Source organism: Micromys minutus, assembly GCF_963924665.1.
Source record: "Micromys minutus genome assembly, chromosome: 4".
Lineage (NCBI taxonomy): Eukaryota > Metazoa > Chordata > Mammalia > Rodentia > Muridae > Micromys > Micromys minutus.
Genome location: NC_137973.1, coordinates 31,448,993 through 31,459,747, shown reverse-complemented (window position 1 = coordinate 31,459,747; position 10,755 = coordinate 31,448,993). Strand labels below are relative to the sequence as shown.

The 10,755-nt window shown below is 48.3% G+C and overlaps 1 protein-coding gene across 4 annotated transcripts; it reads right to left on the bottom strand.

The window, feature by feature from the left end:
• Positions 1-1,783: 1,783 nt before the first annotated feature.
• On the bottom strand, positions 1,784-5,872 carry HJV (hemojuvelin BMP co-receptor). Of its 4 annotated transcripts, none has more exons than XM_080915508.1 (4): positions 5,720-5,872; positions 4,587-4,684; positions 3,489-4,036; positions 1,784-2,923 (listed from the first exon to the last, which is right to left on the bottom strand). In XM_080915508.1, exons 1-4 carry the CDS (start codon positions 5,764-5,766, stop codon positions 2,300-2,302), a joined length of 1,317 nt encoding a protein of 438 aa, XP_080771634.1. In that variant the 5' UTR covers positions 5,767-5,872; the 3' UTR covers positions 1,784-2,299. The 4 variants fall into 4 exon arrangements, with proteins under 4 accessions (XP_080771634.1, XP_080771635.1, XP_080771637.1 ...); XM_080915509.1 differs by having other exon boundaries at positions 4,433-4,684; positions 5,720-5,771; XM_080915511.1 differs by lacking the exon at positions 5,720-5,872 and having other exon boundaries at positions 4,000-4,036.
• Positions 5,873-10,755: the final 4,883 nt, after the last annotated feature.

Here is a 10,755-nt window from a genome sequence, read left to right as displayed (position 1 = left end):
GATCCAAATGGTGCCTGTTCAGTCTCTGGCCCTGCTACTTATTAGCTGTATGACTGTGGGAAAGTTGCTCAATTTTTCTGTACCACACCTTCCTTAGAGTAGAAAGAGATATATTCTATGGTATACTGCTTAGACAGTGTGCACAGGCCCAGGTTTATCCCCAGTGCACAGAACCCCCCCAACACTACCAACATAAAGGTGTGTGTGTGTGTGTGTGTGTGTGTGTGTGTGTGTGTTTGCAGACAGACGTGAAGTGATGGTACAGTTAAAAGAAGACTATCTTTCTTAGAAAGCTTATGAATAATTATCATTACTTAGTTTAGTTTGAGGAAGGAAGGTTAAAACAGGATTTCATGTAGTTCAGGCTGGCCTACATACAGCTAAAGATAACCTTGAACTCCTGATCCTTTTGCTTCCTTTCTGAGAGAGCTAGGTTTACGGTAGTGTCACCACCAAGCTGAAAGCATCGTTAGTATTTTTGTCATTATTATTATTATTATCTGGCAGTACTGGTGATCAAACTCGGGGCCCCTGTATATGCTGGGTGGTGCTGTGTCACTGAGCTACATGCTTAGCCCTTAATGCATGCATACACATACGTTATTTTTAAATTTTATGTGTATGTGTGTGATCAGTGTTGGAGGCTGGTTCTAATGCTTTGGTTCAATCGGGAATCTCTGTGTTGAAACCCTAAAGGTTCTTGTCCCCAACTGTTTTTTGATCGATCAATAAAGGTGCCAACAGCCAATGGCTGGGCACAGGGCAGAACCCTTAGTGGCTACTGGCCACTTCCCCAATTGGGCCTGGGGTAGCAGGGGAAGGTTTAGGAGTGCCCAGCCTTTGAGATAGCCAAAAACCATGCTAAAAATAAGCTAGTGTGTGTGTGTGTGTGTTTCATTTGAGGATCCAAAGATAGCTCCTGGCAGGTGTGCACATACATTGGGAGCACAAAGCAGTGAAGCAAAAACTTAAATATTTTAAAATTTGTAATTTATGTACAGTATGTGCCAGAGGAGACCTGAAGGTTTGTCAGATTCCCTGGGACTAGAATTGCAGGCCATTGTTAGCACTGTGGGTGCTGGAAACAGAACCTGGGTCCTCTGGAAGAGCAGTCAGGGCTCTTAACTGCTGAGCCATCTCTCCAGATCCAGGCATTTCCAACGTGTTTGTAACATTATTTATTTTAGGTAAAGTTGTCTGGCAGATTTTAAGCACTAAACAAGTGTCGGTGATCAGATCTGAACTCTTTGATCCCCCCTTAAGGTGCTTTGTAAGTCCTTCTGCCTGTCTAACCATCTCACTCCTCCTTAGACAGAGTTCTGCTGGCTTCCTCACTAATCATGACTGTAGATAACCCCAGAAAGTTTTTACCCCCTAGAAAGCAAGGAATTGTTCCCACCCTACCATCGGCAGTGCAGTCTCTGTGTCTTTCATTGCTTCTCATTACTCTGGTTCTTAACCATCCTCTTCCCACAGAATCCAAACACCATAGACTCCAGTGGAGAATTTCACATCCCTCCACCCACTTCAACTCCAGCACTTGAGGGACAGTTGGACCAGCAGTGCAAAGGCCTCCTGGGGCTACACGAGGCTCAACCGAGAATAAAAAAACAAAAGTGATAGTAACACTCATGACTCCTTCCCGCGAACCAGTTTTTTTGTCTCCACAACCTGTAGACTCCAAGAGGGAAAATAACTGATAACCTGAGGCCTCTTTCAGTGGCGTGAGCACAGAGCCTCAACTCCATGCCATGCAGAGATGCAACACAGGCAGGAGACGACAGCACGGAGAATCCAACACTTTAATAACAGTTTCTGGGCTGGTGCTCGTCTCCAAAAGCTGACTTCCTCTGCCGGACAACGCCCACTTCATTTCTGAACCAAAAAAAGCTTGCCCTGATTGGTTCATGTCCCCTCCCTCCCTTTTTTTTTTTTTTTTTTTTTTTTTTTTAGTTTTTGCCTTTAGGATCTCACAACCCTTTAATGTTTTGCTGGCCTTTAACACGCTCCCAATCTCTAGGCGTGCAGGAGTGATACCAGGGGTACAGGGAGTGGAATCTCACTAGAAGTCGGAAATCACTAACAGGGAATTTCATGGTGAAAGCCCACACCAAGGTCTGGAGTGCAAAACCCTGACCCGGAATCTTTATTCTCGGGTCATTTCAGCCCTGGACTGCAACCTCATCTGATTGAGTAAGCGTCGTTGTTTCCTGTCCCCGCTGTTTCCTTTGGCACATCTTTGTGTTTTCTCTCACCAACCTCTATCCATCCTCAAACTAGTCAAGGGTTGCTGGCCTACTTAATAAATGCAAAGCCACAGAACAAAGAGGGTGGAGAGAAGCCGGCCTAGGCAACTGACTGGTGGGAGGGGAGGCCCCGCATCTGAGGGGAAAAGATGCAAGTTCTCTAGATCGGTCAAGAAGACCCGGGCATCATCTAGAGCTGTCTGAGCTGCCACGGTAAAGTTGGGGTCACCGGAGACTGAAACATCAAAGACGCAGGATTGGAAGTACGCATCTTCCACCGGAAGCCCTTCCTTACACAACCTTCTGGCAGTGTCTATGGTTATCGCTCCACGGCGATTGCGCTCTGAGCGAGAGAGTCGCTGACTCGGAGGGCATCCCCCGACACACAGCTGTAGGTCCTGCTCAGCGGAGAAGGCCCGGGCCACATCCTCCGCTACCCTGATGGAGAAGGAGAGCTGCCCAGCTGTCTGTCGAATGATTACAGTGGTTCCAATGTAGGCAGCTCGGATCTCCACGTGGCTCCCAAGGTTAGCAGTTTGAATGGACAAGCTCGAGCCCCCAGGTCGGTCGCCCCCATTGATAGAACCATCTTCAAAGGCTGCAGGAAGATTGTCCACCTCAGCCTGGTAGACTTTCTGGTCAATGCATTCCTTCATGTTTTTAAATATGATAGTGATCTACGAGGACAAAAGAGAAAATAGTTCATGAGGGCGCAAATCATCCTCACGCCAGTCAGGATGGATAGAGAGTCTGGGATCTGATCCCAGCAGAAATGCAGCTCCTTCCTGGTCCTCAGTCCTTGATCCTCTCCCCTCCCGTGTTCCATCAATAGTGCCTGACCCCTACGCAACCTCCTAATCTCTTCCCCTTTCCCCCTTCCCCTCTCTCCGCTCTGTCTCTCTGTCTCTGTCTCTGTCTGTCTGTCTGTCTGTCTCTCTCTCTCTCTCTGTCTCTCTCTCTCCTTTTTGTCTCAATCTCAGCAATTCCCAAAGAAAACGAAGCCGTCTCTTCTGCCCTGGTTGCCATTCCCAGCTTCCTCTTCAGTGTTACCAGCATTTGAATGAAATTCCCATCCAGAGTGGAAGGAAGCCATTCAGGATGGAAGGGAATGTTTGGGAAAGACAAGGAACAGGGCGCTGGGTGGCGGAGGAATGGTATATCGGATGAGAGGAAGAAGTATATCGGATGGACCGTGAGAGGACTCAAGAAGGTACAGGTTGGGAGGAAAATTGAATCTCTGACCTTCCGGATGGTGGTAGCGTTGGATCCTGATGCCACCGGGGAGCTGGTGGCCTGGACAAAGAGGAAGTCGTTATCTAGCAGGGGCCAAGCTCCTTGGACACGGCATGTGTGAAAGTGGTTGTGGAAGCTGCGCACATGGGGGTCTCCAAAGGAGGCGCAATGCAAGAAGCCTGGGGCTCGACCATGCAGCCTGGAAAACCGGGCCTCATAGTCACAAGGGTCTGGGGTCAGGGGCGCTGGGTCGGCCCCGGGCAGGGCGGGATCCCGGGCCGGGGGCGGGGCCGTGGGACCCTGGCGCGAGCAGTTGTGCTGGATCATCAGGTCCTCTATGCCATGCACGGCGGAGTGGAAAGCGAGGTCCCCGCGGCAGGTGCGGGCAGTGCGCCGCGTGCAGAGAGCGTAGGAGCGCAGGGCGCGACACAAGCCACCGGAGGCCAGCCCACCACGGCCGCCTCCACGTGGCGTGTCCGGTGAGCCCCCGCCCCTAAGGTTCAGAGTGGACGAAACGTACTCGGCATTGCAGCGGAGGATCTTGCACTGGGAGTGAGCTGGGGACGGAAGAGAGAGGACAGTGAAGTGAGACGCTGTCCAGGCTCAGGTTGTATTCAAGTCCAGTACCCGCCTGCCAAAAGGAATCCGCCATCCTACGGTTTCTGCCACTCAGCTCAGAGTGGGCGCTTTCTCAACCCCAACCTTCAACCTCCTATTCTTCGTCTCCTTCCCTCCTTTCCTCTACTAAAATGTGTAAAGCAGTCAGACTTCTTTCCCCTGGGGTCTAAGGACGCCATCTGTGTCCTTCCTTAAGCGAAATGGGAAACAAGTGGCCTCTTTCAGAGTTGGCAGGTGACTGGGATCCAGCACCCATCCCTCCCCACTGACACGTGCTCATCTACCCAGCATCCTAACCTCGAGGTATGCCCAGCCCTTCCCTGGCCCTTCCTTACCCTGTCCACAGAGGAGCAGCAGGAGAGTGAGGATGCTTAGAGTCGCAGGCCTGCCAGGGGGGGACCGGGGACTAGGGGGTTGGCCTCGATCCCCCATACCTATGCAGCCAGGTCCCCCCAGGCACTGGTTCTTCCCAAATGATGAGCCTCCTACCTAGTGAATTCCGCTGGGTACTTCTACTACTGGAAGAAGAAATTTGGCTGCGTGTGGGGAGAAGGGCTGAAGACCAGTCAAGATGGTGGGTAGAGAATCTGAGGAGATCAAGACAATAATTAAACAGACTGGATCTTGGGAAGAAGGAGGCTTCCAGCCGGTGAGCACTGAGCGTGGCTGGCCGGCCTCTGTGCCCTGCTCCTGTGGCTACCTTCAAATCCCTTGTGCAACATGCCTATGGGGGCAGGGTGGGGCGGTGGTGGAGGGAAGGTTGAGTGACCTCAGTGGGCAGAGTCCACTGTATTGCCCCATCCTGACTACCAAATAGTAGATGTATCAAAAACGGAGGATCCCTGGGGAAAGTGAGGTCCTGATCAAGTCAGTGGGTCCCCCGTAACCCTGGGGTCTAATCATGCTTTAAGAACATACTTCTTATGGGCCCCTCCCAACCAGAAGCCACCTGCCGTTTCATTTCATTTCATTTCATTTTCTTCACTATGATAGAGGGGTACAAAGGGTAAGATGGTAGGCAGATGCCCTGTCTAGGATGGCACCTTCCCACTGAAAAGGGAGCCAACCAGTCTCTGAGCCTCTCCAGAGGGCTGACATTTTGGTCCCTCTCTCACAGGATGAGGTACAAACCAAGCATTCAAATTAGTTTCTGCCTAATCAACAGCCCGTGTGTCTTTCTAGACCTGGCTGAAAAAACACAGTCCAGACATTGGGGGAGGATCTGTCCCCCTTTCTCCTATCAAAATCCTTCTTTGGAATAGATCTATGAGCAGGAGGTCTGAGAGGTCTTGTGGGGAGCGTAACTCGATGGTAGATGAGTTTACCGTGCTCAAGGCCCTGGGTCCAGTCCTTAGCACTGCCCTCTCCCCCTCCCTCACCCCCTCTCTCTCCCTCAAGGTCTTGATGTAATAAGGCGGAGAGGAAAATAAGAAAGCCAGAGAGAGGCAGCATTAACTGTAGGCATGGCTTGGAAACCAAACCATTGAGGCATGAGGAAAAGTGGGGTTTGGGATACCTGGTAAGGGGAGGTCTTAGTTCTCAGAACGATGTCTGTAACTTTATGACATTCTGGCCTCGACCCAAAAGCTTATCAAAGTAACTGCCGTTTCATCTAGACTTACTGTTTCCCGAGGTCAAGCATTACTCTGATACCCGGTTCTCCAGCCATAGTTGCCTATTCTGTTGGTCTGCTCCAGCCAGGGGGTCCCCCATCTCTTTCTCCACGTCTCTCTCAGATTCCCCCCAGACTGGCTGCAACCTCACCGAGGTCAGAGAGCCAGAGGAGGTTTGGTGTGGGGGGAGGGGGGCCCAAGCACTGGACAGCTGAGAGCGGAGGGAGGGGCCTACTGAGTTGACAGTTTTAAAAATAGCTAGGTCCAAAATTCCAGGAACGTGGGTGGCAGTGGGGTGTGGGAGCTAAGGCAGCAGGGATGGTAAGGAGAATACAGAGGAAATAAGGAAATGTCGGGTACCTAGTGAGGGAGGGCATGAAGAAAGATGATGGCCAAGTCCTATATCTAACTGCAGCTTGTAGGAGCTGCCGCTCCGGTCCTCCAGAATCCTCAGTAATGAACTCCTGGCCTGTAAGACAGATGGCGGTGATTTGTGTGACGCCTGTCACTCTTTGTTCTCATCCCCTCTATACTGAGGATCCCACCGAGTTTCCGCACATGAGGTGGCTGGCTTTGAAGATGGACGGCAAACATAGTTCAGAGACCCTCCCCCTTCTCTGCCGACTATTTCAGAAGCCGAAAGGCCCAGCTGTCCCGAGAAGAAATCCAAGAGCAGAATTGTTTCGGAGGAGGGTTCATTCCGTCTGTCCGGATCGGATCTCTGCAGCTGTCTAGTCGATCTTTTCCATTACGCTAGTTTGTGCAACAATCCCTCCTCCTCATCAATACCAACACAAAACACAGAAGCTGCCGGGTTGCCGGGGTGGGGGATGGTTACAGAGGCAAAGAAGTGAAGAGTCGGGGGCCAGTTCTGAAGACTACTATCTACAGAGAAGGGGGGGTCAGATAGGTGGATGGGGAAAGGAGAGATTCAGGAATATACTTTTACAGAAAGATTGTTTGAAGATTCTATTATAACCAAGGGATTTGGCCACGTCTTGTTTTTTCACCTGGTGACATTTCTGAGACAGCACCCCACAGAACTTGCCAAGAGAAAGCAGCACAGTGTGTCACCAAAGCTTCTGGCCCTGTCAGCTATACATCCAGTTCACAGTCCACAGGTCCACATGGTCCCTCTCTCTCTGTCTCTTTGTCTGTCTGTCTGTCTGTTTCCCTCTCTCTCTCTCTCTCTCTCTCTCTGTGTGTGTGTGTGTGTGTGTGTTCCTATGTAGATGTGAGAAATTTTACACGAGTCAGCTCTCTCCTCCCACCACATGGGTACTAGGGACCAAATGTCAGGTTTGGTAGCTAGTGTGTGTCTACCTGTTGAGCCATTTTACAAGCCCATATCCCAAGAACTTTTATTCCATAAAATTTCCCTGTACTGGCTGTTCAACTTGACACAAGCTGGAGTTACCACAGAGAAAGGAGCCTTGATTGAGGAAATGCCTCCATGAGATCCAGCTGTAAGGGTGGTGCCATTCCTGGGCTGGTAAACCTGGGTTCTGTAAGAAAGCAAGCTGAGCAAGCCAGTAAGTAACATCCCTCCATGGCCTCTGGGTCAGCTCCTGCTTCCTGACCTGCTTGAGTTCCAGTCCTGACTTCCTTTGGTGATGAACAGCATTGTGGAAGTGTAAGCTGAATAAACCCTTTCCTCCCCAACTTGCCTCTTGGTCATGATGTTTGTGCAGGAATAGAAACTGACAAATACATCCCCTAACTAAACTCATCAAGTGATTTTAAGGCATACTAGGTTGTCTATAATATGCAAAGTGCTATGTACCCTGAAATCAAAAATACATGCAAAAAACAGTTCCTTGAGGCTCCAACAGAGGATTCAGGTCCCATTATGTCACCCACATGACAGCTCCAATGCCTTCAGCTGACCTCTGATGGCTTCTGCACACATGTGGTGCACGTACACAATACACAATACACCCAGGCATGCACACATGCACATGAAACTTAAAAATGAGTATTTTTAAGGAATTTATTATTTTGAAACAGGGTGGTTGTTATATGTGTAGTCCTGGCTGGCCTAGAACTTGTTATGTTGACCAGATGATTGAGACAATTATCCTGATGATGCTAGATTATAGGGAGGGGCCACTGGGCCCAACTAGTACAAAAGTATTTTATAGTCCTCATTATCGCCAACAGTAGTGTTGGTATTATTCTGGAGCTATTTTGAGTATATTGTGGACTTTTAAAAGGATTGATGAGTGCTGGAGAGATGGCTCGGTGGTTAAGAGCACTGACTGTTCTTCCAGAGGTCCTGAGTTCAATTCCCAGCAACCACATGGTGGCTCACAACCATCTGTAATGGGATCTGATGCCCTCTTCTGGTGTGTCTGGAGACAGTTACAAGTGTACTTAAATATATAGTAAATAAATCTTTTTAAAAAATTTAATGAAGGCTGGAGAGATAAAGCCACAGTTGAGAGCATGTAATGGTTTTTTACAAGGGACCTGAGTTTGGTTTCCCGTTTCCACACCAGGGGACTGCAGAGGACTCAGTTCTCATTTCTGGTCTCCTTGGGAACTACTCAACCAACCCACACACAGATACACATTAAAAAATAATCCTGTTTTTAAGCTAAGTAATAATGGTGGATTTTGGGTTTAGTTTCATTTGAAACAAAGTTTCACCATTTAGCCTAGGCTGGCCTGAAACTTGCAATCCTCCTGCCTCCATTTCCTGGGTGCTGTAATTACAGGTAGCCAATATTGGGGGTTCTGAGAATCACGATCTTTGATGTTGGATAGAAATGCTGAGTCATGTTGATGAAGTTAAGTAAACAGTCTGTAATTCTAAATCTAAACCACTCCGTGGGACCAGGAGCCCCCTTCTGGTCCCCTCAGGCATTGAATCAAGATACACATAGACATACATGCAGGCAAAACACCCATATACATTTTTTTAAAAAATTAAATGCAAAGATAACTGTGTGTTCATGTTATATTGTCTTTATTCCTACTTTATTATTAAAACACCTAAAAGCAGTGAGCATATGTAGGGTGATGGGTCCCCCATCTGCTCCGCTAAAGGGCTTGGCTACTCAGGAAATTTGGCCGCGCTTACCCGACACTGGGCGGGTGTCAGGCTGTGGGGAAGGAAGCCTCTGGACACCGCTCCGGGGATAGGGAAGCACAGTCTGGGGCACGGGACAGCCGGAGCTGGCTCGGGGGTCCTTGGGCCTGCAAGGAGGAGGCCGGGGTCGTCTGGTTCTCAGCATCCCAGTCGCTGCTGGATGCCGCAAAAGAGCCAAGAATGGAGTGGGGGGGCCTTCGGGCTGGATCTAGCCCAGCACTTAGGAGGCAGAGGTAGATGGATCTCTATGAGTTCCAGGCCAACCTGGACTACATAAGGAGTTCCAGGCTAGCCAAGGCTACATAGTGAAGTCAAACCAAGCAAGCAAGCAAGCAAACAAACAAAAATAGTTGCCACTTGCCAAAGTCAGAGAAAATTGAGATATCAGAATGGAAACAATCTATTAGATTGACACACACCCAACATTTTAAGCCTAAATTCACAATTATGCTTAAAAGGTAAAAGTGATGGGCAATTATTGGAGAAAAGCTCATCCATTTTGAGAACTGCAGCTAAGTGGAAAGAACCAAATAGTTAACTGTTTTTTTTAATTTGTTTTCACTTTTTCATTGCTTTTATTTATATATTTGTCTGTGGAGGGAGTAGGCATGTATGTCACAGTGCAGGAGTGGAAGTCACAGGACAATGAGTGGAACCTGGTTCTCCTTCCGCTATGTGGGTCCAGGCTTGGTGGCAAGTACCTATGCCCACCCCGCCACCTCACCAGCCCTTTGTGTTTTCTGCATGTTTGAAGACAAAGTTTCAAAGGTTAGTTTCTGTAATGGCTACTCCTGGTTGTCAACTTGACTATATCTGGAATGAACCACAATCCAGAATTGGAAGGCTCACCTGTGATCATAATCTTGAGGCTGGTGATACAAGTTTCTGACCTGGATCTTGGCTTGGAGATCTTGAGGCATAGTGCCCATGAATCCCAGGACACTAACTCAAGGAGGTATCTGAGTTCTGTGTCATCTGGGACAAAGTAAGTCCCAGATCCAGGTGTGGTGGTACACAGCTTTAATCTGGGACACACCTTCTGCTGGAAGCCTACGTAAGGACACTAGAAGAAGGAAGATCTGCTCTTCCTGCTTGTCCTGTGGGACTGAGCAACTGCTAGGTCCTTGGACTTCCATTCACAGCTGATCATTTTTGGGGAGTCAGATACATCATCATAACAAATTCCCTTACTATATGGAGACTATCCATAAGTTCTGTGACTCTAGAGAACCCTGACTAATATAGCTTTCGCCAAAATGTAGCCCCTGCCTCCACCACTCACATGTTCCAGATGTGAGCCACCATTTCTAGCTTTATTCTGATTTTCTTGTGAAAACCGTATCTTAGAATGGGAAAATTCTAGAAATACTCAGTAAATAATTGAAGACCTTACAGTGCATGGGAGCATCAACCTTTAATCCCGACACTTGGGAGGCTGGAGGGGTCCAGGTAGGCCTAGGCTACTCGGCCACTAGACACAGACAAAGGTTTCTGGCAAATCTAAGCATTTACTATCAAAGTACTATTTTGAGATTATATCTCAAAAATAAATAAATGAAACATGACAATCATAATACCAGCATTTTATAACTTCTAGTGAGTTAATGTATCTAGGCAAAAAAAAAAAATTCATCACTAAAGAGAGACAAATATGTTCTTCTGATTGTAGTTAGGTATACAAGGCTACTTTGCTTTCCAAAAACAAAACAAAACAAAAGCCGGTTCGTGACCATATGTGACATGATAGCAGAAGACAAGTGGGTTAGAAGTGTAAGGTCACCCTGGGCTTCAGAGGAAAAACCCTGTTACACACAAAAAACAAACAATAAAACATTTCAATCTGGTAGGCTGTGGTGGCCCACACCATTAACTTAATCCCAACACTCCAGAAACAGAGGCGGATGGACCTCTGAGTTCCAGAACAGCCTTGAGTACATACAGAGAAAACCCACCT